This window comes from Synchiropus splendidus, chromosome 3 (genome assembly GCF_027744825.2).
Source record: "Synchiropus splendidus isolate RoL2022-P1 chromosome 3, RoL_Sspl_1.0, whole genome shotgun sequence".
NCBI lineage: Eukaryota > Metazoa > Chordata > Actinopteri > Syngnathiformes > Callionymidae > Synchiropus > Synchiropus splendidus.
Window position 1 is genome coordinate 27,922,354 of NC_071336.1, and position 26,612 is coordinate 27,948,965.

The 26,612-nt window shown below is 42.4% G+C and overlaps 1 protein-coding gene across 9 annotated transcripts in view; it reads left to right on the forward strand.

The window, feature by feature from the left end:
- The window catches only part of ntng1a (netrin g1a), a 99,408-nt gene that overhangs the window by 40,393 nt on the left and 32,403 nt on the right, over positions 1-26,612 (forward strand). For all 9 annotated transcript variants that reach the window (XM_053858375.1, XM_053858379.1, XM_053858374.1 and 6 more), the window contains exon 3: positions 2,702-3,345. In XM_053858375.1, the coding sequence (XP_053714350.1) occupies positions 2,702-3,345 (644 nt within the window). The remainder of the gene's footprint in view (positions 1-2,701; positions 3,346-26,612) is intronic.

The window sequence follows — 26,612 nt, forward strand, 5'->3', positions numbered from 1 at the left end:
AGGAAAGTAAACACATGCAGTGAAGCTGAAAGTGGCATTTACCGGCTGAGCTCCAGACAAGTTACGGGTGAGAGAGATGGCTTTCTTGTCCATGCCGGTGAGGAGAGAACGACAGAAGACAGAAGAGATTCATGCATTTCAACGTTTTAAAAGTTTTGATCGTCATAGTATTATTTGAGGAGTCAGATCCTCATGACTCGCATGCGCCAATGTGTCACACGCTCGACCGTCTCAGTGATAATCTGATTAAGACGGTGTGCCACGGGTGGGTGCAGCACGCCTCTGTTAGCGTCAATTGAGCGTGACCTCTCCGCTCCAGCAACCTCAACACCAGCTTCGTAATGTCCGTCCTCCATCCTGGCCACTTATCGTCAAACTCAGATTAATAGAAACATCGGGAGGGAACGGCGGCGGCGCTGTCACTTGTTTCGTGTATGTGCCAAACCATTAATCGACTAACAGAGCCCTCAGCTGTGCCCTACAGTAAAACACTGATATCCGCCATTGATTTTCGCGAGGCCATATACTCAGCATTTTATCTCTTTGCTCATCTTCGGCCTGACTGGTGAGGTTATCGATCTTCATAAAGGCGGCATTTCATCACAAGAGAAGAAGCAGGGGAGACGTTAATGAAAGGTTTTTGACCTCCGTGTTCGGGGAGACTGCTGGATGGCCAAGGTTGCCTGTTGTGGTGCACAGTAGATTTCCAGCTGCTCTGCAGAGGTGATTGATACGGACGCTACCGCCTGGATGCGCCGGTTAGGCTGCGTGGCTTTTAATGGTATTCATGTATCCACAGGTCTGTAGCCGCCAGTCTCTGACTCAAGGACCCTGTTTCAGATGTTATTCTGCAAGATTTTGGCATATCTTTCTGCTTATTTTGAATCATTTTTACACTTTATTGTTTTTATACTTTGTACTTATTTTTATGCATATTTTTATGCTTTGTATTTGCATAGTCGTCCATTCTTAATACTATATTAAACTGAAGAACAATAGGATTAAAAAAAATGTACTGCCCCACAATATTTATATTTTTCTGTTTTGTTTTAGTGAACACATTTTTTTTTAGGACTTGGGAAAAATAAACGGTTATTTCAGACTTTTTGGTCCAGGTAAAGGCATCAAAGGAATGTAAATGGTATTTAGTTGCTCACCTCATCCTCCCCAATATTTTATATAAATGAAATCTGTGTGCATGGATCTGGTTTAAATCACGCAAAATGAATAGTCGTCTTGATATTATCATTATTTTGTGAGGAATTTATCCTGGGCGTTACATTCTGGTGCCAGGAAATAGGTTCTTTTTTTTCCAATTTAAATAAATGACCAAAATATCTGAAATGGAAGCCATGATCGTGCAGCTTCGAAGCAAGACTCTCCCTGGTTTGAGTCCAGTTTTAGGCAACCCTGGGTTGGTGGCAGGTGTATGTTCTCCCTGTGATTCCGTGGGCTTCGTTCTGGCACTCTGGTTTCCTCCCACAGTGAAGAAACACAGGTTTATTGGTTGACTCTGCAAGTTTGAATGCATCCATGTCTGTGTGGTTATATTTCCCCTATAATAGAAAGTGTTTTCCTGCCTTTTAGCCTAAAAAGCTGGGCTCACCTCCAATCTCAGGGACACATTTAATCTTTAGAAAATAAATAAATGAAACGTGACTCTTTGTTGCCAAAGGATGTGAGTCATAAAAGTACTTCCTTGTTTAAAAGAGCCATGTATGTGTGTATATATTACTCACATATCTATAGAGTAGCCTTGCACCAAAACTTAAAAGTGTGTTTATGAAGTTATATTTAATTGACAACAATGACTGCCTCCCTGAAGAACCCTGACAAAATGGGAAGAGCTGCAAGGACTAAAATAATGGGAGAACCCACAAGTGCCTGAAAATCCCTTGCAAATTTCTAGCACCTCAGTTTATAAGGGAAACTTATACCAACCCGTTTGTTAATAACGCAACTGACTGACATGTAAGTTTTGTTGGGAAACTTTGTTCCTGCTATTCAATACGTGAACCAGAAACCATGTGACGTGACACTCGACCCAGATCCTGATTCGAGAAGTGCTTTGTTTAGTTAGTCGGGATGTTCTCTCACTTCCTCTGTTAATATTGGTTGGTCCTCATTCTTGTTGCGTTGTGGACAACATCGAGTTCATACTTTTATTTATTCCCCCATCAATATTCCTGAACACCGAATGGACTTTAAGACCAGTTAATTGGATGGAACCCTGGGGCGAGTTAACACGCGACTATGAGCTCTGTGGATCTGATGCTGACTCCCCCAGCCAGCCTCCCGTCATGTGCATAACTGGTCTGATGCATGTTACTCTGCACCTGCCGACAACTTCACCTGACTAGAATGGTCTACTTTGCCCCTATTAGAGTCTCTTTCCCCTCAAACCTTTCCTCCTTCTGCCTCAATGGCTCTCCAGATTGTGTGAATGTGGGTGTCTCCACACACTCTCCCACCTAATCAAGAAGTAGATTATCTTGTCCCAGTAAATTGAAGTGAATAGCACTTGTAAGGTCGACTTGGAAGAACACCCGTCCGCCTCCACTGACAGCTCAGGCTAGAGAGAAAGGACAGAATATTACGGCGCAATCCTGTGGCTAAAATGTTTCCACAACGTGAGTGAGATTTTTCTGAAACCACTTTCATTGTTGGTTTAACTTCACGATGTTCTTCTCTTTGTTTGTAGGAAAACCCCTACATGTGTAATAATGAATGTGATGCCAGCACAGAAGAGCTGGCCCACCCCCCGAAGCTCATGTTTGACATAGAAGGCCGCAACCCTACCACCTTCTGGCAGTCCTCATCCTGGAAGAAGTATCCGAAACCTCTCCTGGTCAACATCACGTTGTCCTGGAACAAGACCATCGAGTTGACCGACGACATCGTCCTCACTTTTGAGTCAGGCCGTCCGGAACAGATGGTCCTGGAAAAGTCTTTGGATTACGGACGGACCTGGCAGCCCTACCAGTTCTACGCCACCGACTGCTTGGATGCCTTCACCATGGAGCCCAAGACGGTGCAGGACTTGACGCAGCACACCCTTCTCGACATCATCTGCACGGAGGACTACTCCCGAGGTTATGTGTGGAAGTATGACAAGACGGTTCGCTTTGAGATCAAGGACCGTTTCGCTCTGTTTGCCGGGCCCCGACTCCACAACATGGCATCACTTTATGGGCAGCTGGACACCACCAAGAACCTGAGGGATTTCTTCACCATCACAGACTTGAGAATTAGACTTCTTCGGCCGGCCACGGGAGCTACCATGGTGGACGAGGACAATCTGTCCAGATACTTCTACGCCATTTCTGACATCAAAGTACTTGGACGGTAAGACATTGTATTCTTTATTTTTCCGACCATATCCCTCTAAAAATCTTTGACAATGAAAGACTAGCATGTTGTTTGATTTTGACTTGTAGCCAAAGCTACTACTAGAAAAGTGATCAAAGAGACTATTGCTTATGTAGTATAAACAATGGTGTTGTCTGATATAAAATGAATATAAAAAATGGTTGGACAAAAAGACGTCAAGGGTGCGACAAAATCTCAGAAACATCTTTTATTGTGTTTTGTTGTGTGCTTCACTGCAGCCCTGGTGAGTCTCTCCATTAAAGTCGGCTTTGTTGGTGAACATTCTCAGAGGCTTTGACAACAACTCTAACTTCATTAGCATAACAATTGGCTTGTGCAAAAAAAAAAAAAAAAAAAAAAAAAAAAGGTTTAAAATACGAGCACATTATTTATTCAGCTTCTCATCGCAGATAGATTCTGTAGGGGGCCTGCAATAACATTGTGGAGGACACACACAAGCCCTCTGTTATCAAACAATAACTGCGACTACGACAATTCAAACGCCCGAATGTAATTATATTCCAAGGTCAAAGATCCAAACCAATTTATGATGAATGGAAAACCTTTGTTAGTTTTCACTGAAACGCCGTCAGACTCAGAGGTGGATAATGACTAACTACAAGTCAGTGTACCTATGCACATTTCATATCTTAGTGTCTTTCATATGGTGGCATTCATAGGCACGTTGGTTCCAGTATCTTACTCCACAGCGGTCTGTTACATAAAGGACCATTCCATCATGACACAGTATTGAAGGGTAGATGAGGCTTCATGAAACAGTGTCCTTATTTTCGGAGGCCAACAGATGGCACAGTCTGCTGACATTTGGACTTACTACTACTAAATCAATGAAACCTTGCATTGTTTCTCATCCTTGAGCGCCATCTAGTGGCCTCCGAAAATTACGACACTGTTTCGTCAACCCTGAAATAGTGTATCATGATACCTCATCTTTGCTCTATTCTGAAATCGACCCTGCACTTCTTTCCAACAGGAAACAGGTTGACTCACTCAACTGCATTAAAAACAGAAGCTGTTCTTTAATAGCAGGTTATAAAGTGAGGAATCTGAACACTTTTCCCCATTACTGTTTTTAATTTTGTCCTTGCACCTAAGCTAGTTTAAGCGTTTTTTTGTGCAAAAAAAATTGTCCTGGCTATATCGGCTTTTATTGAAAAAGCCGATATTATTAAATTTAACTCATAATAGCAGTGTTAGTCCAAAATAATACTTTATTGTGTTCAGGGTTTCCTGCTGAAAATCATGTCACCGAGGTGGTGACAGGTTAGTACAAACACCAGACCTGTAGTTGGTGCTGAATCTCCCTAAATCTTTTGCAAAGAATGAAAAAGTTACGCGGCTCTGCGAGCTTGCGCTCTGTATAATGGGTTAAACATAGCGCAAGCGTCATAGACCGAACTGTCAGTTTCATTTTGGGGTCAGAAGTCGTGGCTGTAGGAGACGGTGAGCGAGAATGGCAAGAGTGTGCGGTTGTGCTCCGAGATATTTCTAGCTTTATGTCGCTTACTTCATTTATAGCAAACTGTGCTCACAATTTGAGCAGCTAGGAGGGTAATTCAGGAGGCCTCAAGTTATTTGAGTTTTTCGGGGGTGTGGTCGAAGAGGAGGGCAGTTGCTGTCAAGGCAAATATTCCTTATATTTCATCGCTCATATTTCATCTCTGGCTCAGGTGGCTTTTACTACACAAAAAACTCGAGTGTGCCTCTTTAATAAATGTGTGCGATTCTCCTAAACAGTCCAACAGTTGTAAAACAAAGTCTATTCAACATAATGTTCCAGAATGAAATAATGTCTTTGCCTTTTAAAATGATCCTTAAACTAGATGAAAGTGGAGTCTGGAGCTCGGCCCCTCATGATACGGTGGTGACCCAACCCAGTGCGAAGCCCCTCAGTCACCAGGATGTGTGGAGTGTGGCAATTCTTTTCAATTAAAGCAGAATATCCGTAATGATGTGCAGCGAGCACCTTCTCTCAGCTCTTCTTAATTAAGCAAGCTGCTTACAGCTTACTGAAGCACTCCATTCGCGACGCTTAATTCACTGAGCTGTCACTGTATAAGCCTCGTGTTGGAGAAGAAGCAGCCATCAGGTCACTACCCGACGTAATTGGTGTGTGATTTACAGAATCCACCGAGGGTCATATAACACGGAACCTCTCGCTAGTACGCCGTGAGCGCCACGGCACGCGCACTTCCTGCTTCTTGACTCTGCTGCCGGTGTCACTGGGGCATCATCTTAAGTGAATCTGTTTCTCCTTTTCAATTAGGCAGATGTGAGTGCGGTTGTGGAGGGGCGGAGGAGGAGGGTTTAATTACTCCCGGTGCATGGGAGACTAGTCATGGCTCCGCGCAAAGTGGCTGAACGTCACAACAATGGGAGGACATGGTGTTAAGAGTGAGGTTGTGGTTTTGTCAGTGGTCGGAACCTTGAAATATGCAGGGAGCGGGGAGTGTGAGTAAAACAGACAGCGGAGTGAGCTTCACTTCCACTGAACACTGATCTCAAGCTCGCCGTTGAGAGAGAGACGCCTTTTTTTGTGGATTCATTCGAGGGAATTCAGGTGGTTCAGACAACATCGGCCTAAGGTTGTTAGAAGTGAAAGTACTGGAGGACGGAGGGCATGAAAAGGATGGGCTTGGGAGAAACGTGAGAGGTGGAAAAGAATGAAAAAGCAAAGATAGAAGTAGCTACACCTGACATATTTCTGGTCTGAGGCTCGCACTGAACTGCCAAACCTTTCACACAATTGTCTAGACTTGAACGGCCGAATATTTTCTCAGGTTCTGAAATCTCTTGCACTTGAACCGAGGAACTCAGGGTCCCGTGGTGTCTTTTTTGTGTGGCTCCTATTGACAAAAGTTTGTATGTCAAGGTCACAATCATTCAGCAATAGAGCTTTAATAATGTAACCATCATTAAAAACGCTGACGTTTCTCCTCCATTATTGATGCGGGGTGACATCGTCTGCAGGTCTTTTTGTGTCCCGAGGCTGAATGACAACACCTTTCACTGGGTGAGTCATCAGTGGAGCGACAGTATGGTGTCTCATACCTGCTGTAGAGTCGGAGGTTATCCAAGCTAGGCAGAGAGGTGTGAATGACACGCACTTTAGAACCTGTAGTTTCTTTATGAGCTGGACTGAATGGGCACTGACGTGTGCTGGTCCAGGAAGTCTTTCCAATTGTCGACTGTATCACGTTTGCATATTGCTCCCTCCCTCTTTTACATGCTCTCCAGTTTTTCTGATGGTGTCTCGGTCTCCTTTGGTTTTCCGTCCCGCTGCCTACGATCAATACGGTGTAATTAAAGCTGGAGTTGATCCCAGCTACCTTGAATCTCTTTTCTCTGTCTGTCCAAATCGCTTGTCCCCCACTCCCATATCCAACCTTCAATGTCTCGCTCTATTTCTCTTACACACAGCAGACGTGTCTCCAGCGGAGCTCAGGGTCCTCGCCTTGAATTTTATATGAAGAGCGACCCTCTTCTATCCCTGTGCTGCCACTCCAGCGAAGCGCCAGCCTCATGCTCGACAGGCAGCCGCTAGGAAAGCTGTCTCTGTGCTCGAAATTTCAAACCTGTTAGTTTTATTTTATCACCATTTCTAACACTGCATCAAACTGTGGTGTTAATACGGTTTCACATATCCTAAAATTAAGGAGCCTATCTAGCTCCATTTTGTGTGTTTACAATGGTGAACTTAATGAATATGTTTAAGTAAATGCAATAAAAAATATTGTAATATAGTGTGTTGTTGTTATTATTATTATTATTATTATTATTATTATTATTATCATTATTATTATTATTATTATTATTACATAAATACCATATCTCACATGTTAAAATATATGTTTAGGAACAATATTTTTACATTCCATCCTCAAATTCAAGGCCTGTTTTTTTTATTTTTTTCATGTCATAACATTTCATCTGAGAACTAAAAATTCAGATGGGGAATCGTCATGACGAGTCAGTGTGAGACATTACTCTAAAAATGAGCTTTTTGTAAGTCAAATGAGAACTGAGAGTCCATTCCAAACCTTTACTCCTGGTGGAAAAACTTAACAATGTTTGACACATTCATGATTTAGAATCACCCGTGACCTGAATGTGTCTTTGTGACACTGTAAAAATGTATTTGTCTTCTGTGCCTTGTTTTTGATCTATAAATTCTGATGTTCTATTACGAAGGGTGAGAAGACACTTTGATGTCATATGCCTTCATGTATTTGTTTATCAATAGAAAATAGGTGACATTTATCCTTGTGTGAGGAGTGATGGTGTTGGGTTCGCAGTAGAGGTTGAACTGATATATTGGCCGTTTTTGGGCCATTAAAGTGCAAGTGAAACCTACTGTCTTTTTTTGAATGTGTTTGTTAATTCATGTTTTCAACTGTAATAGATTCATTTCCACTTCTCCGAAGTCTGTTGGCTAGGCCACTGACTTCACTACATTTGTAGGGGTTCTTATGAAGTCAAGCGAAAGTTAGTCAACATTTGTCTGTACAACTTAAGCAATGCTATTCTGTATAAGAATGTATGCTGTCTATCTTTTCTCATGTGAGGTTAGCAAACAAATGAATATCTCCACAATATAACTTTCTTCATGCCAATGCCAAAAGTATCAGCCCAGAATATTGACCTAACATCAGTTATCATCTTTCCTAAGCCACCAGATATTTGGTATCAGCCCTAAAAAAAAAGCATATCGGTCGACCCCTAGTGTGCAGTAAACCACTCCCCACTCCCAGCGGACATGCAGGTGTGGGAAGTCACATGTGTTGCTCGCTCAACACATCTCAGATGAGCAACAAGAGAGAAGACAGCAACCACGGGAGTGACTCCCGGGACAGATGGCCGGAGAGTCATTTCACTTGCTCTTTATTAAAGTCACCGTGGTCCATTCAATTTCAAGTGTCAGTTGTACAAACAGCACTTTAATTTGACGCGATAGTTTTGCAGCCTATTATTAAATAATCCAGCTGCTGAGATGAAGAACAGACACACCCATAGTTCCATACTTTTCCCATGTAAATCTGTTGGAATGATAAGTAGTGGTGACCTTTAATGTAGTCGATTTAAATGGTCGTGTTTAATACTGTTTCACTTTGACCATTCTCTTCAAACTGTTCACAATGAGAGGCTTTTTTGTCGTTGACAGAACGTTGCCTCACTCTTCAAGACAAGGACGAATGCAGCTCGCTGATCCCGTCAAAGTCAAAATGCAGAACACATCTCATTGTAAATAGATGCCCATGGTAGCAGAGAGCGAGAAAGAAGGCGAGACTAAGCAGGGCAGACAAGTGGAATGACTTATTCAAGAGGGAAGTGAGCAGGGAGAAACATGAAATTAGCACAAATAGATTATCTGTCCACTACAGGAAGGCCTAAGAGCAAGCCAAGCACTGTGGAGGGAGGGCGAGGGAGGGGCCAGAAAAAAAAAAAGCAAGATTGACTCCTTGTTTGCTTCTCCCTCCGGGCAGAGCCGATAGAGTCATCACTCACCAAATTGCTGATCTGTGGTTCAAACATCAGTATTCAACACACAAATGTGCTGAAGTACAATTGGAAGAGACAAAGACCTATAGCACTGACTGTAACAAAATGGTGGAGGGGGAAAAAAAGAGGGCCCTCTGTGTGGTTTCAGATCAAAGCTATACATTTAACACGCACCAATGAGGAAAAACAACGTGTGCTCATGGGTGTTTGTTGTCAGTGAGCCTGTTATGGGTTAAACATTAGTAAAATTGGCAGGGCGACGGATAAACAGGAGAGAATGTTGACTCTCTTCGATTAATATGGAGTTGTACAGTTTCCCCTCCATCCAGATGTTATTTCCCCTGAGTACCTACTTATTTCGGGAGAGCATCAGTTTGTTACACAAAGTGCATCACAGCGTTTCACGCTCTTGACAATGGGTAACCTTTGAAATGTCTTTTGACAATACCTAACCAATAGTTTATAATACATTAAACTAATCACCAGATTTTCACTTTTGTCTGGGGATTCTGGAATTTGCCCCCATGATATTTTGAGGGACGACTGCACACCCCTTGAGTCAACATGGACAGGTATTTCTACTTCCACCGCAGCACACAGGCTCTTATCAAACACCACTCTTCGGTGTTTCATAGACCCTCTGACCCATCGGAGCTGTTATAAACTGTTGTTTCAGAGTAAGAATCAGAATCACTTTATTTATCCACAGGGAAATTGTTTTTTGTTACAACCACAACTCCTGCTCAAAATGAAAGAGTAATGAAGAAACAGAGAGAAACAAACATGCAAGATACAAATGAAAATAAAGACATAATAATATATACTACTAAGCACAGCTAAAAAGAACCATCCAAACTGTATTTACAGTGTATTCATGTGCATTCATTGTAACCAAAAGCAATTTCCCTAAAGCTAAATATATTGATTCTGATTTAGCCGATTAACTCCCAAATTGATAGCAATCCCCTTTAGAATTTGAAAAAAAAAGATTTATCTATTTAAAAAAACAGATTCTGTGTGTTGGGTTTTCAGACTTTTGTCTTCAACAGCTGACGACAGTAGACTACTGTCTGCATGCTAAACATGTGCCAAGACCTAATGCATTTGGGGGAAGACCTTTTGGCTCCAGATGTCAGAAAGTTAAAATAAAGAAAGCATTGTAAATCCCCCTCCCCGCCCCCAAAAATGAAAAAAAAAACATATAGAATAGATGAGTTGAGGTCCCAGCACAGTTACACAAAAATAGAGCTGCGAAAAGAGGAGCGCGTGTGACTGCTAGCATTTTTAAGTACATTTGACAGGTTGTTGCGAACAAAGCTTTGGATCAGATGCTTTATATGCCACTAAAAATTACACGTCAGACGTCTGGATCACTTCAGAAAGATGCTCTGTTCTGCTGTCTTACCCATTGATTTGTTGAAACCTGCTCATATTCAACACATCATCTTGAAAGTGATGATGCAATCTTACAAAATGGTTGCAAGAATGCTCTCCTGTCGTTGTGTATCCAGGTTTTAAGTCTGCTGTTGATGTTGGATTGATACATTCTTGGATATCCTTGTGTTCTGAGTGACATTAATGCGTCCAACCACTAGTCAGCAGCAGGTATTCCCACTCCGCCCTGCTCACCAAACAAAGCCGTCCATCCAAGTTTACAGCTTTGAGTGCAGCTTTTTGGCTTGTTTTGTTTTAAATAGTAATACAACACTCTTTCTTGTTTCCATGAAGCATTTAGATGAGTTGTTTTATGATGAGATCAAAAGTTGTTATTTGAAATGTGAACTTATTGCTGCATATAAGTCAAAGTCTACATCATAATATTCCAAGTTTTCTTCCTCGATGGTAACAAATATTTCAACAACACTCTACACAAAGTATGTCGATATAACACGTCACCACTCCAGTATCTGTAGATATGTAGATATGTATTGCATCACCTTGCCAACCAATGCACAGGCCAATACTGAAGTCCAACTTCGATGAATCATTTTCGCATACCTGCTTCAATTCAGACCAGAAACTGTTAATATTAAAATTCACTGACATCATACAGTGATGGACAGATGGTTTGTCCAGTCACCTGCCAGTTGTCTTGCCCTTTTTCCATGGAGTTTGCAAAGACAACTCCCCAGATGGTTCTCCATAATGAACCATCTGCCACATCAAGTTCAACATGACCCAGTAATAGTGCTTTAATAATGATAATATTGCCTCAGAATGACTGTAATTGACGCCTCATAAAACATAGAGAAAACATCTGCAGTCTGTTGCTACATCAACAACCCAGTTCAATTTGGAGAAGATTCATCAATAACAGCCAATGATGTTTTGACAGACACATCAGTTTATGACCATTATTTCGCAGTCAGAGTAAAAGACGGAGGATAAACAGAGCTGTAGGAGTCAATATCATTACACTCGTACGAGAAGATCAGTGAAGAAAAAGATGAACTTTGCTGAGGTGACAACGTAAGCAGTCATTAGCTGCACGTCGGCTCGTATTAGCTCAGCTTTCGTTTCATTCTACGAGGATTTTTTTGATTATCAGTACACACGCACCACACATTGTGCATGTAATGGTACAAGCTGCGGGCCTCATGAAATGTGATCAAATGGCCCGTGCTGCTGACACTGGACCTGCCTGCGCGGGCGGGAAACATCAGCTGTTTTGGCGAGTGAGTGAGATAGTAAGAAAGGTTAAGGTTACTACTGAAGTGTAAATCTGTGTTTTGCCTCTAAAACGCTGTCTAAATGTTGTGGGGAAAATGTGTGTCTGTGACTCATAACTCTACTGGTTACAGCTCTTTGCTGCTGGTAAAGTTTCTGCAAGCAATCTTGTCTCTCTCTCTCTCTCTCTCTCTCTCTCACTCTCTATTTTTGTCTGTCTAACATTGAGATGTGTCAGAAGTTGTTTTCATTCCCGTCATCTTTATCTGAATTGTATTTTTTGTTATGAGAAGGCAGTGCAATGATGGAGATTGAAATTATCTTAATATGCTAATATATATATATATATATATATATATATATATATATATATATATATATATATATATATGTGTGTGTGTGTGTGTGTGTGTGTGTGTGTGTGTGTGTGTGTGTAAAATATATATGTTTGTAAAAAAAAAATATATATATATATATATATATATATATATATATATATATATATATATATATATATATGTATGTATGTAAAGCTATCATACGTTTTCTATGTAATGCCACATTTTCTTTATGAATTCTTGCGTCAGTAGACACCCAAATGCAAGTTACCTACCTTGCGTGGAATGATAACTGAATACAAATTTAAAATTTAAAAAGAAAACAGTGGGAAGACTGGTTCCCAAAAATCCGCTTTTTCATGTGAGAAGATTACATGCTCGCACTTGAATCCCTGTGGCAGCATGCAACGGAACAAACAACCTGAACCTGACTGGGCAGAAGGAAGTCAATTTGTTGCCTTAGTCTTTGCAAAAAGCTCCTTTTTCTTTGCGCTTGTTTCCTTCTTCCTGCTTCCATTAGTGCCTACATAACCTGTCGCTCGTGACTTCTGTCCTGGCCATTTCTCCTCCTTCCTAGCTTTGATCCTGTGGCCTCACAGCACCTGTGGCCGGTGCCCTCTCAGCTTCGGTCTGCCAGACGCAACTGAAAGGATTTTTTTTTCCCCCTTCATCAGTCAAGGCAGAAACATTCCATTCAGCGTGCTGTGCGGCGACTCGCTTGATCAAGATGTTCGTGAAAAGTAATTATGCGTCCAATGTGACATCCGCAAAGAAGCAGCAAAAATAAATGTCAGCGCCTCAAAATATTTTGACAATGACTCGATTAAAGTCTCGGTGGTGGTTCACTTACATACGATCCGACACCGTGGTTTGTCGGAGAGGCTGCATTCTGACTATAGAAGATACAAATTCTGCCTCTGCTACTGAAGCGTGAAGGTAAAAAATAGATCAGTCGATGGTTTGTGTTAAAATGCAGAGGTGGTTGTTGTGTATGAGCTGCATCTAGAGGGCACAGGTGCATCTGCATGAGGCTGCTGGCAATATCAGGAGATTGTTGGTGGCTCGTTCGTCACGTCTGTTTTTTGGAATTATGGCGAGGAACAGTATGTGTTGTCAATAGCCACCTACGCATTGTTGGTCACGACTGCGAGTCAAGTGGAGCGTGTTGCTCAGTGATGGAGAGAGAAAGAAGGACGGATATTTTTTTTTTTTATCTGACTCTCATTTCGAGTCCAAACTATTTGGCCTCCCAAACTTTGGCATCAAACGTCACCACGGGAGCTGTGTCTCTGATGCACACTTCTAATCTTGTCCTTTTTGGTCATCCCCATTGCAAACATAAGCATCTTCAACTCTGCCATTCTACCATCCGATAAAGCCTCTTTTTTTCTGCCGAGCTGAAGTGCATGTGCTTTTGGGGCTGTCATGGCTGAAATTGCAAAAGATTTTTTATCATTCATTATTTATGCAAGTCTATTGTTTTCCCTTTTAAGTTACATTCTTTTCATGACTGGCTCATTTGAACTAACTTAAAGAAAATGTTTTCAGATATACTAAAAGGCCTTGAAATCAAGTTCAGTTATATGAAATAATGTACATACCTTAAACTCCGGACTGTAGAGAGCATTGGAATATTAGCCTCACCCACTAAATTTAAGAAGGAAAATAGCTCTTGTTCATACATAAGATGCACTGGTCTATAAGCCGTGGGTGCAGTGGTGCTGTCTGCAGTGTAGAAAGGTCAGTGGTGCACCCGGGTTAAAAATGCATGAGGATAACTTCTAAGCTAGTTTCAGCAATGCTCTTGTTCTGAACTTGAAATCCTCACATATTTTATTTACATTAAAGCGTTGAAAATGTGCTGTTTTCATCCGCGTGTCCGAAGTTTCGACACCACAGCCGGTCTCAGCGGCTGCTTCTCGTCTCCAGTCCTCCAGGAGATCCGCTCTGTGGGCGGAGCTACAGACACGCAAGTGAAAATCGCACATTTTGAGCGCTTCAAGGTCAATAAAACACCTGTGAGTTTGTCGGTAAACATCCGTGTTATTAGCCGCATCATTGTATAAGTCGCAGGGTTGAGACTGCATGAAAGAAAGTATTGGGTTGTAGTCCGGAATTTAAGGGAATCCAGCAACATATTTTTTGCGTACAAAGTCATGATGTAATTACACTGTTTTTATATACTGTAATCCTCATATTTAAGCTACATTATTTTCTGTTTTGGCTTGTCGTCCCCTCACACTTGTGACACAATTGTGCACATCTACCTAAATCCCTACTCTGGATGGCTGAGCCGCAAAAGTTGATTTGTACAGGCTAAAACCGAATACGTGAGCAGATCTGGTGCTTCACTGTAATTTTTGAGCATTAAAAACTGTGTCGTTTTTGCTGAAACTCTTTGAATATCGCTGCTCAAGGTAAAATCCCGAGAAACGCTTAGCGTTTTTTATTTGATCGTTGTTATACAGACATGAAGAATGAACTCAACCACCACCACAAAATGAAAGTACATGACTTTAAAGGCTCTTTTTTTGAGGTAGAAAAGCTGAAATCTAATTATCTCTGTGAATCACTTGATTTCTTTATGAAAGAAAAACATTGCTGGTTTATCAACTATTAATTTCCCTCTGTGTGTTGCGGTTAATGTGAACTGAGGGCGCACTCTAATGTGTTCACATCAAAAAAAAAAAAAAAAAAAAACTGGCTTTGAAGAGATTCTTTCTCTTCGTTTCAAACATTCTTCCTCCTCTGCTGCTCAGCTCTCTCACATACCAATGGCGGGATAAAAGAGGGATGGATTTCTTCTGCTTAGTCTCTGTTTGCTGAGTTGCCCCTTTTTTTTCCCAGGCACAATCCAGCTTAAACCTATTGTACTGTACTATCATAAGGCCCTTGATATTTCTCGTTTTTAATATTCATGACAAAAACACGAGTGTTTTCTCACACTTCCTCCTGATTGATATTTGCAGCAAAAGCACAATATAAAAGAGGCATTAGGACAAGTCTGGGGAAGCTGTTTACTTGAGACAAGGTCATGCTGCTGTTTCTGGGTATCAGACAGTAATATTCATCTCTAACAATATACTGGATACCGTGCAGTGTTTATGTAAGTATATATACAGAGTAACCTTAAAGTGCACTTGTCTTTCATGTCATATTCTTTTCACCAGCGCTTGTAAATGCCGACTTGTAGACAGCTTTTTGCAGCGAGTGAACAAGACACTCATGATGGGCTATTGAGGCGTCATGAAACAGAATCATTTTCCAATTCCACTAGGTGGCACTCGGTGCTCTAAAATATTTGGATTTGAACAACCATTTCAATGAAACCTCACATCGTTTTTCAAACTAGAGAGCCACCTGCTGAACTCTGAGAATGAGGACACTGTTTCATGATGCCTCAGAAGTCGATCACATTGCTTTTCCCATTGCAAATACAGTAGTCTTATGATTATTGTGGGGGTTTCGTTCCCAGCCCCCTTTGACTTTGGGTTATTGGATCTAAGTAGTGATTGACTTATTTTAATTAAATGAATTAAATACTTGAAACGATGTCTAGATCAAGGGAAATATCGGACCCAGCTGGGGAACCTAAGTCCAGGTCGTGGTCTCCTGTCTTCACTTTTTGCTAGTGTTTTACATCAGGCTGCATTGGCCTTGTTTACATGCACATAGTTGTTCGACTTGCAGTTCGATTCCTGTTTTGGTCTCAGGTGAGACATTTGAATTATTCGTTGTTCATCATAATGAGTCCTCCTCATGGGTAGGTGGCACTGTACAGGTTCTGAGAATCTACAAGGCAAAGCCGAGTGGAAGCTACTGACATATAAGGAACAGTTCTGCAGATTCGATTGAACCATTTTCCCAGCTCTGACCCTGAATTTTCACCGGACGTGGAAAAGGCTCAGTGAGTCGAGCGGAACTGCAACACTCCATCATGCAAGAGTTCCACATTGAGCGATGTGGATATAGAGACACCGGCAACCCGACAGATTTGGTTGGGTCATAATGTAATGTTCACTGTCAAATGTGAATCAAGTCTCATAGCGCATTGTTGCTGATCACAGACTGGTTTCCTGTCCAGTCCACGCTGCATCCACTTGAGTGGAGATTCCAGCCAAACTTGTCGCAGAATGTGACGCGTGCTCATGGATCCTAGTCAGATTTTACTCACGCAAATCTGCATCAATCTATTTCCTACAGTACGTAGCTGTGTCGGATGAGGATTTCTCTCTCATGTGTCTACAAGCATTTCAAAACTATGATTTTCATCAGACTGCCATGTGAACGTGCTACAGATTTCCATAATTATCCTCTCCCAGCAGTACAGAACATTACAGCATTGGCACCATTTTGGAGTACTTTTGTTTCAGTCATGGCAGAACCACAAAGTTGCATCAAGCTGTGATGAGGCTCAGAGCAATTCTGTACATTGTTTTTGAAGAGGTTCAAGTGTCTGATGTACAATAGCTGAGTTTAGCTACATTAGCTTTCCACTCTCTGTAGCTAACCAGCTCAATTTTATAAAGGAAAATAATACATTACATAATAATTACAATACATTAGAGCCTGAGCTGCGATTGTGCTGGCTTCAGGTTCTTCTGGACATTTCCATGCCAAGATTTCAGTGGTACAAAAACTCGACTTTAGTTAGGTCGTGATTGTCTGGTAGCCAAAGCAACACTGATGGTGAAGTTGAATTTCTGCTCCAGCGGCTGTTGTGAAGCCTGAACTGATAACACACAGTAGAATGCGTGTTTCAAGCCATTATGCAGACATTGACATTGGATCTGTAGAAGCTGCCGATTCTTTCCTATTTATCTCCTATAAGAGGAATCGACAGCGTGCAGCCAAAACGACAAGCGACGTAAAGGTTTTACCAGCAGAACGAAGGACAAGAGGTGCAAATCCTCAACAAATCCCCAACATTTATTTTCCACTCCACATGTCATTGTTCACTGTTCAACTCGGTATTCCATTGTTTGTTTGCTGATCGGTGAATAAAAGTCGATCCCTGGCAAAGTATCGATCTATTTAGCTCTGTCTCTAATCATCGACCAGCACGAGGAGAATTCAAATTGATGACTTGAGCCAGACGTGCATGTGAAAAGTCGGCTCACGTTTCATCGATGTGTGTGTGTGTGTGTGAGTGTGTGTTCATGGGCGCTCTGCAACCACATTCTCCAAACAATAACTAAATCCAATATTTTTCTTTGCATTATTCAAACCTTTGCTGCGTGTCTGTCTCCTCATATATAAGAATAAATATCTATGCGTGTGTGTGTGTGTGTTGAGCTTGCTCCCAGATTTACCGACACTTTTATCATCAATCAAAATCTTAAAATCGTGGATTAAGTTTGCTTTATCGTCGCTAAAAAAGCCTGTTTAAAAACCATGCTAACAGAGCGTCCCCTCCTTCACTGACGGAACGGCATTCAACATTCATACGGTGACCCATTTCATTAATGCAGAGGCCTTTTTTCGGGATGTCTTCTTTCCCGTCTCTGTCGACTGCAGCCATCCTCATAATGGCCTCGCTGTCAGGGAGCTTGACTAATCTCCTCATTGACCTCTCCTTTACAGCGGCCACCCCAACCCCCCGCCCCCGCCCCCGTCACCGCCCAATCCAGATTCATGATTCAGTAACTGGTGGAAGGTGCTGGGAATGCTGACAACACTTGAATGGGAAATGGCTGTTGCTGGTTTCACCTGTCTGCCGCAGAACTCAAATTCTGTGTATTGTTGTCATGATTGATGTTCGTAACTATGACTTTCAAGTGTTGAAAAATTCTGTTTGTCATATTTATATGGTGCTAAATTATCCTTAAAATGACTTGATGGTGAAATATGAACCATATACACTTTTATTACAAGTGAAAATGTCTTATTATTACAGTGTTATTACTGGTAGTGGTAATCTGTCTTTATATGTTCTGTGAGGATGTGTTTCATAAGGTAATAAATGTAAACAAAAAAGTGGAATTTCAACTTCACAGAAGGGACAAAATCAAAAATGAGCTCATCTGGAGAAGTTAGCTGGATGGTTTGGACATGTGGAGAGGAGGTACAGGAACATGTTGGACAAAGACTGTTGAAATGCAAGCACCAAGTAAAGGAAGAACTGATGTAGATGGATGAGATGAATGAGGACATTGAAGAGGATTGGAGGGACTCGGGAGGATAAGGAGGCTTTTTTTCAGTGGCAACCATAGAACTGAAATGGCGAGTGAAGAGGTTTTTCTCTTACTGCATTTGTACTGTGTCATGATCTTCTTCTTCTTCTTTTTCTTTCGGCTTCTTCCTTCATGGGTCGCCACAGTGGATCATCTTCCTCCATCTCACCCTGTCTTCTGCTTCCTCTTCTCTCAAACCTACAAACCTCATGTCCTCCTTCACCACCTCCATCAATCTCCTCTTTGACCTTCCTCTCCACCTTCTGCCTGGCAGTTCCAACCTCAACATCTTCCTACTGTACTGGCTCTCTCTCTCCTCTGTACATGTCCAAACCATCTCCATCTAGCCTCTCTGACTTTGTCTCCTGAACACTTGACATGTGCTGTCCCTCTGATCCTATCACCATCCTGCTCACTCTCAGAGAGAAGCTCAGCATCTTCATCTCTGCTACCTCCAGATCTGCCTCCTGTCTTTTCCTCAGTGCCAGTGTTTCCAAACCAGACAACATTGCTGGCCTCACCACCCTTTTGTACCCTTTCTCTTTCATCCTTGCCGATCGTAATGAATTTGCAAAATAATGAAAAAATAAAAGGCATCAATGTGTATGATCGACTAAGATGTTTGGCTACTCTACTACTACAAACATACACATTTAGACCAGCATGTGCTACCTTTTGACCCTAGAACTGTGATCCCTTTCACGACAGGAATTTGTGCTGTGCAAGTTACCATGTCGGAGGAAACATCCCTTTGCTTTGGGTTGAAACCACTGCAAAATGAGGACTTGATTGTTTTTGCTGCTGCTTTATGCTGGCTTGATGGAAATATATGCAGATGAACAGTTGGGTAATGAATATGGTGAGGGGAAAATCCTTAAACAAAACTGAAAGCCTGACAGCAAACATCAACTGCTTTCGCTTGAGTTTCTGCCGCTGCTCATGATTTCTTTCAACATCTTGTTCGGGGTAATTAGTCGGCAGAACTCCACAGTTTTTGTGGAACATTTTGAAGCCATGAATGTCCAGATAGTTGGGTTGCACTGCTACCATGAACTGCCTCTCTTCGCCTACCTCCGGGACATTCTTCATCTGTTAGTTTAACATTGTCATGTTCTCTTTCAAAGTGTGAGGATGACTGAGAAAAGTCAGGCGAGGAAAAGTGTGGGTGAATATTCTTTACCTTAGACGGGAATGCGATCGCTGCTGATGAAGATCACCTAAAAACCGGGCGCTCTCTCTCCGTCTGATCGACAGAACTATCGACGACACGAGAAGAGAGTGTTGTGAGTGAAGAAAACACCATGTGGCATTATTTTCCCTCACAAACGGATCCAGATAAAAACAAACTGATGATTGTTGACAGCGTCATCAGAGCTCCTCTGCACACAAACACACACACACGCACGGCGACAACACAGACATGCTGAGATCCTAAAACCTCCCCAAGTGATATATTTGATTCTGATCTTGAGATGACACAGAGTGATGAATAGGAACTGCTTGATAATGGGATCATTGAGTCATGAAAGCGATTCTGAGCGAGTTATCTTTCCCAGCGCCAATGAATGTAGACGCTCATTATGTATGGCCGTCCGACGCTGCTTCTGCCTTCAAGCAGGAAGGAATGTACAATAAGGCGGCAGCTCACAAAGAGGAGATGAATAACAATCAAACAGAGAAAAGTGCAAGGCGGGAGGTGTTACGTACTGGAGCGTGTTGACGCCGTGTTCTGGTGACTGAGATCGTATTGAGTCTGGCAGGGCGACGGTGAGAGACTGCAGCCTTTGGAGGTGTTTCAATCTTCAACGCAGACATAATTGAAGCTGTTTCATTATCTTAACCCATCCGTCCAGTGTCCTCAAGCTCCTGAGAGAAGCCATGTTCAAAGTGATATTTACCGGTGGATGACAGAGAAACTAACCTTGTCTCTGAAGGCAGTCCACTGAAAGAAAACCCCGTAAAGCCACTTGAATCCTTGACCTTGTTCTCTGACCTATAGTTGAGAGCTGTAGGTGCAACAGGCAGCTGCTTTCACCTTTGTTATTTTATTGTTTGACCAAAAGCAATGACAACGTTCTTCTAGTAATTTTAATTAACAATGGGTTTCAAACTTGATGTGATTTCAATATACTCATTTTGCGTTTGCTGAAAAGAGCCACGTCCAATATGTCTGGCTGTGAGGCTTCACCTGAACAGCTGGTCACGTGACTTAGCGGCAGCATAGCGATTAAAGAACATCCCTGTGTGTCACTAGGTTGCTGGTTCATGTCCGACCTATTGTGGATGTATTTTTAAAATTCATATATTTTACCGTGATCCTCCTCAAAATATCAAGCGGTGTTGATAGAAATCTGTGACCCATTTATTTGACTTATATATATTTTTTACTTAGCTCATGGAGGGTCTCATCTTCACTCCACTGAATTAAACGGACTGCACCACGATGAATAATAGGTCAAACATATGCCATACCTTTAGTTTAGGGAATGACAAAGTGAAACGTGGAACTATGTACAGTAAACCGTGATGATTGGCACGTCTGCATACAGAGGCTGCGTTACGCACAATAACAAAGCGCGTCGTGGGTCAGCTGATCGGTCCGTGCACGTTATGTTTTTTCCGTCTTTTTTCGGAAGCGTTCGAGTTCTGGATTTTCGTTCAAAATCCGAACCAAAAAAATCTCGACATTTTTGTTCCGACTCTGATTTGTTCAAATTCAGCCACCCCATTCGGACGTTTGAAAACCGAGGTACCACTGTATTTGAAAACAATGTCGCCAGTCGTTCCTTTCCCGAAAATAATCACTTCACAAGGGCAGCTGTGTAGCCCACATTTGGCAGAAGCTGTTGCGCCTTTTGGAAATGTCAACACTAAATCTTCAGCTTATCTTTCTCTGTAGCAAGCAGAAGATGATCGTCGCAGTCAAACCAGAACTTGAATCAAATTGAGGGTTGATGCCGTGTGGACGGGGCGAACACAGATCTGCTGTCTGTCCTTTAGCTTCTTTCATGCCTTTGTCTTTATTAGTTGCGAAAGCATTATCTGTACAAAACCACACACTGGCCAGACAAGTGGATTCCTTCTTCTTGGGTTGTTTTCTGTGATTTTGGGGAGGCCTGGAACCACTCCATTTTTCTATGTTCTTTGTCCTGGAGATTGGATATAAATGCATTTTCATATGGTCTAGTAACTGAATACATGTTCCTGTACTTCGCAGCCGTTCCAAAAGGCAGATTCTACGTGGCCTTATGCATTTCTATTGATAGCTGGATTCTCATTGGGAAAAAAATGAAAATTGAGATTGCCACTTTGTTTTCACAGTGTGTTTTCCGTCCCGGAGGATTTCAGAAGAAGAAGAAGCCATGATTAATATAAAGCACAGCATTTTGTCATCGGTAACCTTTTGTATCTAACCGCTCAACCGCACACTGTTTGCAGGAAAGCGTGCGACCCAAACTGATCAATAGTCCAGCCTCCGCTGGGATTTAGTTGCTTGTACCAGCTCAATTCTTTGGAGCCGCTTATGAAATGACAAGAGTGCTTAATGTTACTTCTGCACCTCGCCTCACCTTGACTCTCCCCCTGATGGAGACTCGTCTGCACTTTCTGTCACTGGCCAGAAGTCTTTAGCTTCGAGCAGTGAGTCGGGCCCAGCATGTCGATTCTATTGAGCCGACTTGGCATGTCACAAGCAGTAAAGACCTCCTGATTGACTCGAACTCGGATAACATGTCCGACCGCATACATAAGTAATGCTGAGGATTCGATAGATGGATGGCTCTCGGTGATCAATGCTGGCACTTGATGCAGAGAATTAAAAATTTACTCAGGTGACATGCAGATGACTGAGGTCCTTGTACTGTAATGAAGTTTTGACAGGACCCTCAATCTTAAGACTGCACCCCTCTGTGGTATAAATGTGTCCAAAAGTCAGACAGAGTGACAGAGTACACAATGCGATAAATCCATGCACTATGTACAACTGATAAAAACTGATGTACTGTAAATAGTTTCTTCATGTAGTTTCGAGACCAAAAAGACGATTTTGGTCCTCTCTGGCCCTGAATCATTCAGCCTTCTTCCCATCTCTCTGTTTGCTGGTTGATAAAATAAATGTGGCAGGTGGTAAGAAGGTGATTCTCAGTTGTTCCCACTGACCAGAAATCCAGAGCCATAGTGGTAATAATACTCTGCACTGCACTGCACGAAAGTTTTGAAAAAGCCAGACTTCATGTTGAGTTTTGGCCGACGATGACTCCATCAGCTTGAGAAGCACCCTGGGAGCTCAGACCCAATATTACTCTCCTGGGATCATTCAAGACCCTTTGAAATGCCTTCGATAGCAACGTGCTCAATTGGACAGCAGGTGGCAGTTCTGAACATCACCAAACTGTGGTCGCCAGCCTGTCACATTCATGAACAGGGGCTGTGAGAGGAAACCGGAGTGCCTGGAAGAAAGGGGAAATTAAACCAACAGAAAAGTAGTCTAGTCTCTTGCGTGTCATTGAAATGAATTGATCCATTTTTGAGCTATTTTGCTGACTGCTGACCTCGACTCTGACAGTCACTTGACAACACAAATCTCAGCAGCATGATACCTGTGCTGTAAAAAAGGGGTCAGTAAACCAGTGAAGGAGGTCATGGTGACAACATGTTGCATGAGTGTGACTGGCAGGCGCAGTGTTTGTCACATACAGTCTGAGCTTGATGTTGCTGGCAGACAAGAGAGAAAGTCATCGAAAATCCACTCATATTTAATCTTCAGGTCCTTAGCAGTAAAGAGATATATCTGGAAAGTCTAGTGGCGGCACAAAGAGGGGGATGTCAGCGGAGGAGCCGCAGGAGCAGGAGACTAACTGCGCTTTCTGTTTGAACTCCTGTTAGACTTTGAATAAAAATATGAAATGTATATCTATTAAATTTGCAGTAATTTTGCGGACAACAAGCCGCTATGTTTTTCTGGTGCTCTGAACCCTGTGGCTTATCCAACAACTATTACATACGACTAATATATGGATTTTTATGGAGCTAAAGAGCCGATCTGCTGGTGGACCAAGTTCAGAACGTTGCTGACAACTGAATAGTACAACTCAACAGTCTCAAAATAGGAATTGCCAAACTTTGTTTTGTCAGTCTATAGTAGTCAGGATTAATCCCATAGCTAAGATTGCAGCTATCTGCACTTGACTCATTTGCAAGAGCAAACGTTGCTAACAGATTTGATCATTTCCTCGACACTCTTTTCTTTCACCACACTTCTTTTCCGAGGGGTAGGCAGTTGCAATTATAGGGAGTTTTTTAGCGTTCGGTGTCCGTCCCAGGGGAGCCGATACTGAGATCTCCCTTTATATCCCACAATGCACCTCAGGCCGGTGGGGAAGAAGGAGACGAGACAATTAGCAGGTAACACACATGGAGCGGTGCACAGCTGCGAGCGAGAAGCCAATGGGGATGTCCTGTCCTATACATCCAAGGCGCCGCCTCTTTAGGGAAATGCGATGGTGACAGTTGTGTAAACCTCTGCAATCTGTAATTATTTTAAAATGTCAAACAAACCACCTGAGCCGAAGATCAGCCTCTTACTTTGCCGAGTCCTCAATTTCCTGCGGCTCTTTTCTCGCAGAGCGCTGACTCTCGCCAAAAAGATCCTCAGCCGACCGCTCGACCCAGTTGGCGCGCGAATGAAAACACCTGGGCATTTGATTGAAATTTAATTGCTTCACTTAGTTAACCCACTTAAGGACCGCGTCGAGTTTTGTTGGCTCAATTTGTTGGTTGCAGCAGCTCAGTGCTTTGGGAGGATTCTTGCCTGCTGGATAATTGCTATTAATTTGAGGCTGTGGTTTTTGGCTTCAAAGCAGCGATTCATGTAATGGAGCTGGGTTGGGTGATTGAATTATGCGGGTGGTTGAGTGATCACAGACATGCGCGTTGCTTGTTGAGCTTCGACTTGAGAAGCTTAGACCAACTGTGCTGCCCAAATTCTGTGCACTTGCTCAGAGGCTTCGGATTGCAACAGCTTCCCTGTCCACTTTAGATGTTAGTGATAACCTGTGAAGCCCATCTTGGCCTGACCCCCATTGTAAACTGCTCACTCCTTATGCGCCAACCTAGACCTTCAGATCCTCAGGTGGGTCTCTGCTCACGTGACATAGTCAGTGCTCCTTCACTCTGGAAATGGAGGAGATCCGAAACTCATTCTGCACCGCCACATTTCAATCTCGACTAAAAACTCTTTGCATTTATGTAATATCCTCCAAACATTTGCTTGGTCCTACCTCGCCTGTGGGGGGTGGACAGTTATCCGGGTTCACGGTGAACCTGGGGATTTGTTCTGTGTGAATCGTAGTTCTGTATTCGCTTTGTGGGTTTCTTCCAGGCCCTGGCCTCTCGCAGAAGATTCTAAGAGCTAGGGATCAGTCTTTCTCATTTTTGAGGGAGGAATAGGTTCCTGTACAGTAACCCCAGGTTGATTTTACATAATCCTTCAGGTTTCATATATTTATTTACAGTTCGACCGCTGGTGAAGGGTCGTATTTCCCAGAGAAAAAGAGAAGAGGCTGTAGGGGAAATTGCGAGGATTGATGTGATGAGGAAAGATGTTCAAGATATGTCAAGGTGACAATAAAGTCCAAGTGTAAAAAAAAAAAAAAGTCGACATTTTTTTAAATTATTTTTATTATTAAACCTCACAGGGCTTTTGTGGTGGTTGAGACATTGACTTGGTTTAGAATTTGTCAAACCTTGAGGCTTAAAAATAAAAAATGTCCCGGTAAAAGAGGAGATTTTTTTAACACTAGCCACAGGGAAGCTTTATACCAGCCACCATTGAGATGGAGACTAACAGCGCTTTCTGTTTGAACTCCCATTAGACTTTGAATAAAAATATTGAATGTATATAAATTTAATTTGCAGTAATTTTGCGGACAACAAGCCGCTATGTTTTTCTGGTTCTCTGAACCCTGTGGCTTATCCAACAACTAATACATACGACTAATATATGGATTTTTATAGAGCTAAAGCGCCGATCTGCTGGTGGACCAAGTTCAGAACGTTGCTGAGTTTGAGTTTGCTTCTAAAATTGAGTGGGTTTGGCTAATATTCCCATGTGCTACGTGGTGCAGAATTTACTGTATATACTGTATATTGGGATTCAATTACTTGGGACGCTCTGTGTGACATCCATGGTTCAGAACCATCTTCAAGGTGAACTGCAGACACATTGAGGAGAGGTGGCAACTTTTTATTTTACTGATGGAACTTAAGTGCAGAGGTCACTTTGATGTTGAACTCAGCACTGAAATGATGATGGTGATCCTTAAACCACTCAAACAAGAAAGGGTTGTGTACTAAAGTGTCTCCTTTGGATTAGGCTATTGCTGCACGATGACTTGGATATTTTACACATCATAATAAATAACAATTGTCCTCTGACACAAGGCTGTCAACATCAAATCAAAGAATGGATCGGCTCTTGCACTGCTGTGCTTTTTTTGCCGATATAGCATTTAGGCCTTGTGGGGTATTTTATGAATGCACACCAGGACCTTTAGCTGAAAGGCGGTCGCTGGCTGGCTCAATAACGCCTTGAGCAATATCACTTTCAGAACAGCACACAAAAACAAAGTTGCTCTGGCTCCATGAATATTTATTAACCCGTGATGGAGCTGAGTTAAAAATGACAGGCTAATAGGTGGACGGATAAGAGAGACAGGGAGATGAAGACGAAGAGAGGAGAGTCAGGAGGAGACACGGACCTTTCAACAGGAGAGTGCCGCAGTCTGAGAAGCAGACAAAACATCGCACTGTTCGATAACCCAGGAGAGAATCTGCTATTAAAATGCTGTAAGACACACACGCTGACTTGACTGAAGTAGCTGATGCCTTCGCAGCAGCAAGACGCGTCCCCTGGTATCTACCTTCAGAAACCACCTCTAATTGGCAGCACAACAACGCTGGTGGGTGTGAGACCCTGCGGGCCTCATTGGCCGGTGCTATCCTTCCTGGACGCTGATTAAAATGTTGGTGATATTAAAAGAAGCTGAAGGTTAACCCAACAAGGACCGGGAGAAAGTCATGTCACATCAAATCCTTTTAGCACTCATTATTCATGGACACAGTCTAAAACAATGGACCAGTTTGAGAACAAAATCCACAATCGATCTGATGAGTTTAGGACTGTTTTTTCGGAAAGTGAAGTGCACAAGTCACTGAAACAGGATGACTTGCCCAAGACTTTATCCTCTGTGTGGCTTCAGATATTATTCACAACAGGTCAATATATTTGTTGATGACAGAAGCTGTGGAAGGGGCACGTGAAAGGCGAGAGAGCGCGAGGGACAGGGAGACGTTCAGAAGCTCTCTTCATTGAATGATATTTGGTGTGTCAGTTGGTATTTTTAACACTTACATGGTTCTCTACCGTGACTGAAACGCACAATCATTTGACAGGCTTTAAAAAGTAATTGACATATTGTTACACCAAGAGTGAATGAAGCGTCTTTTTTTATCATGTCACGCTGCCAGGGAAGGCTGAAGCTTCAAT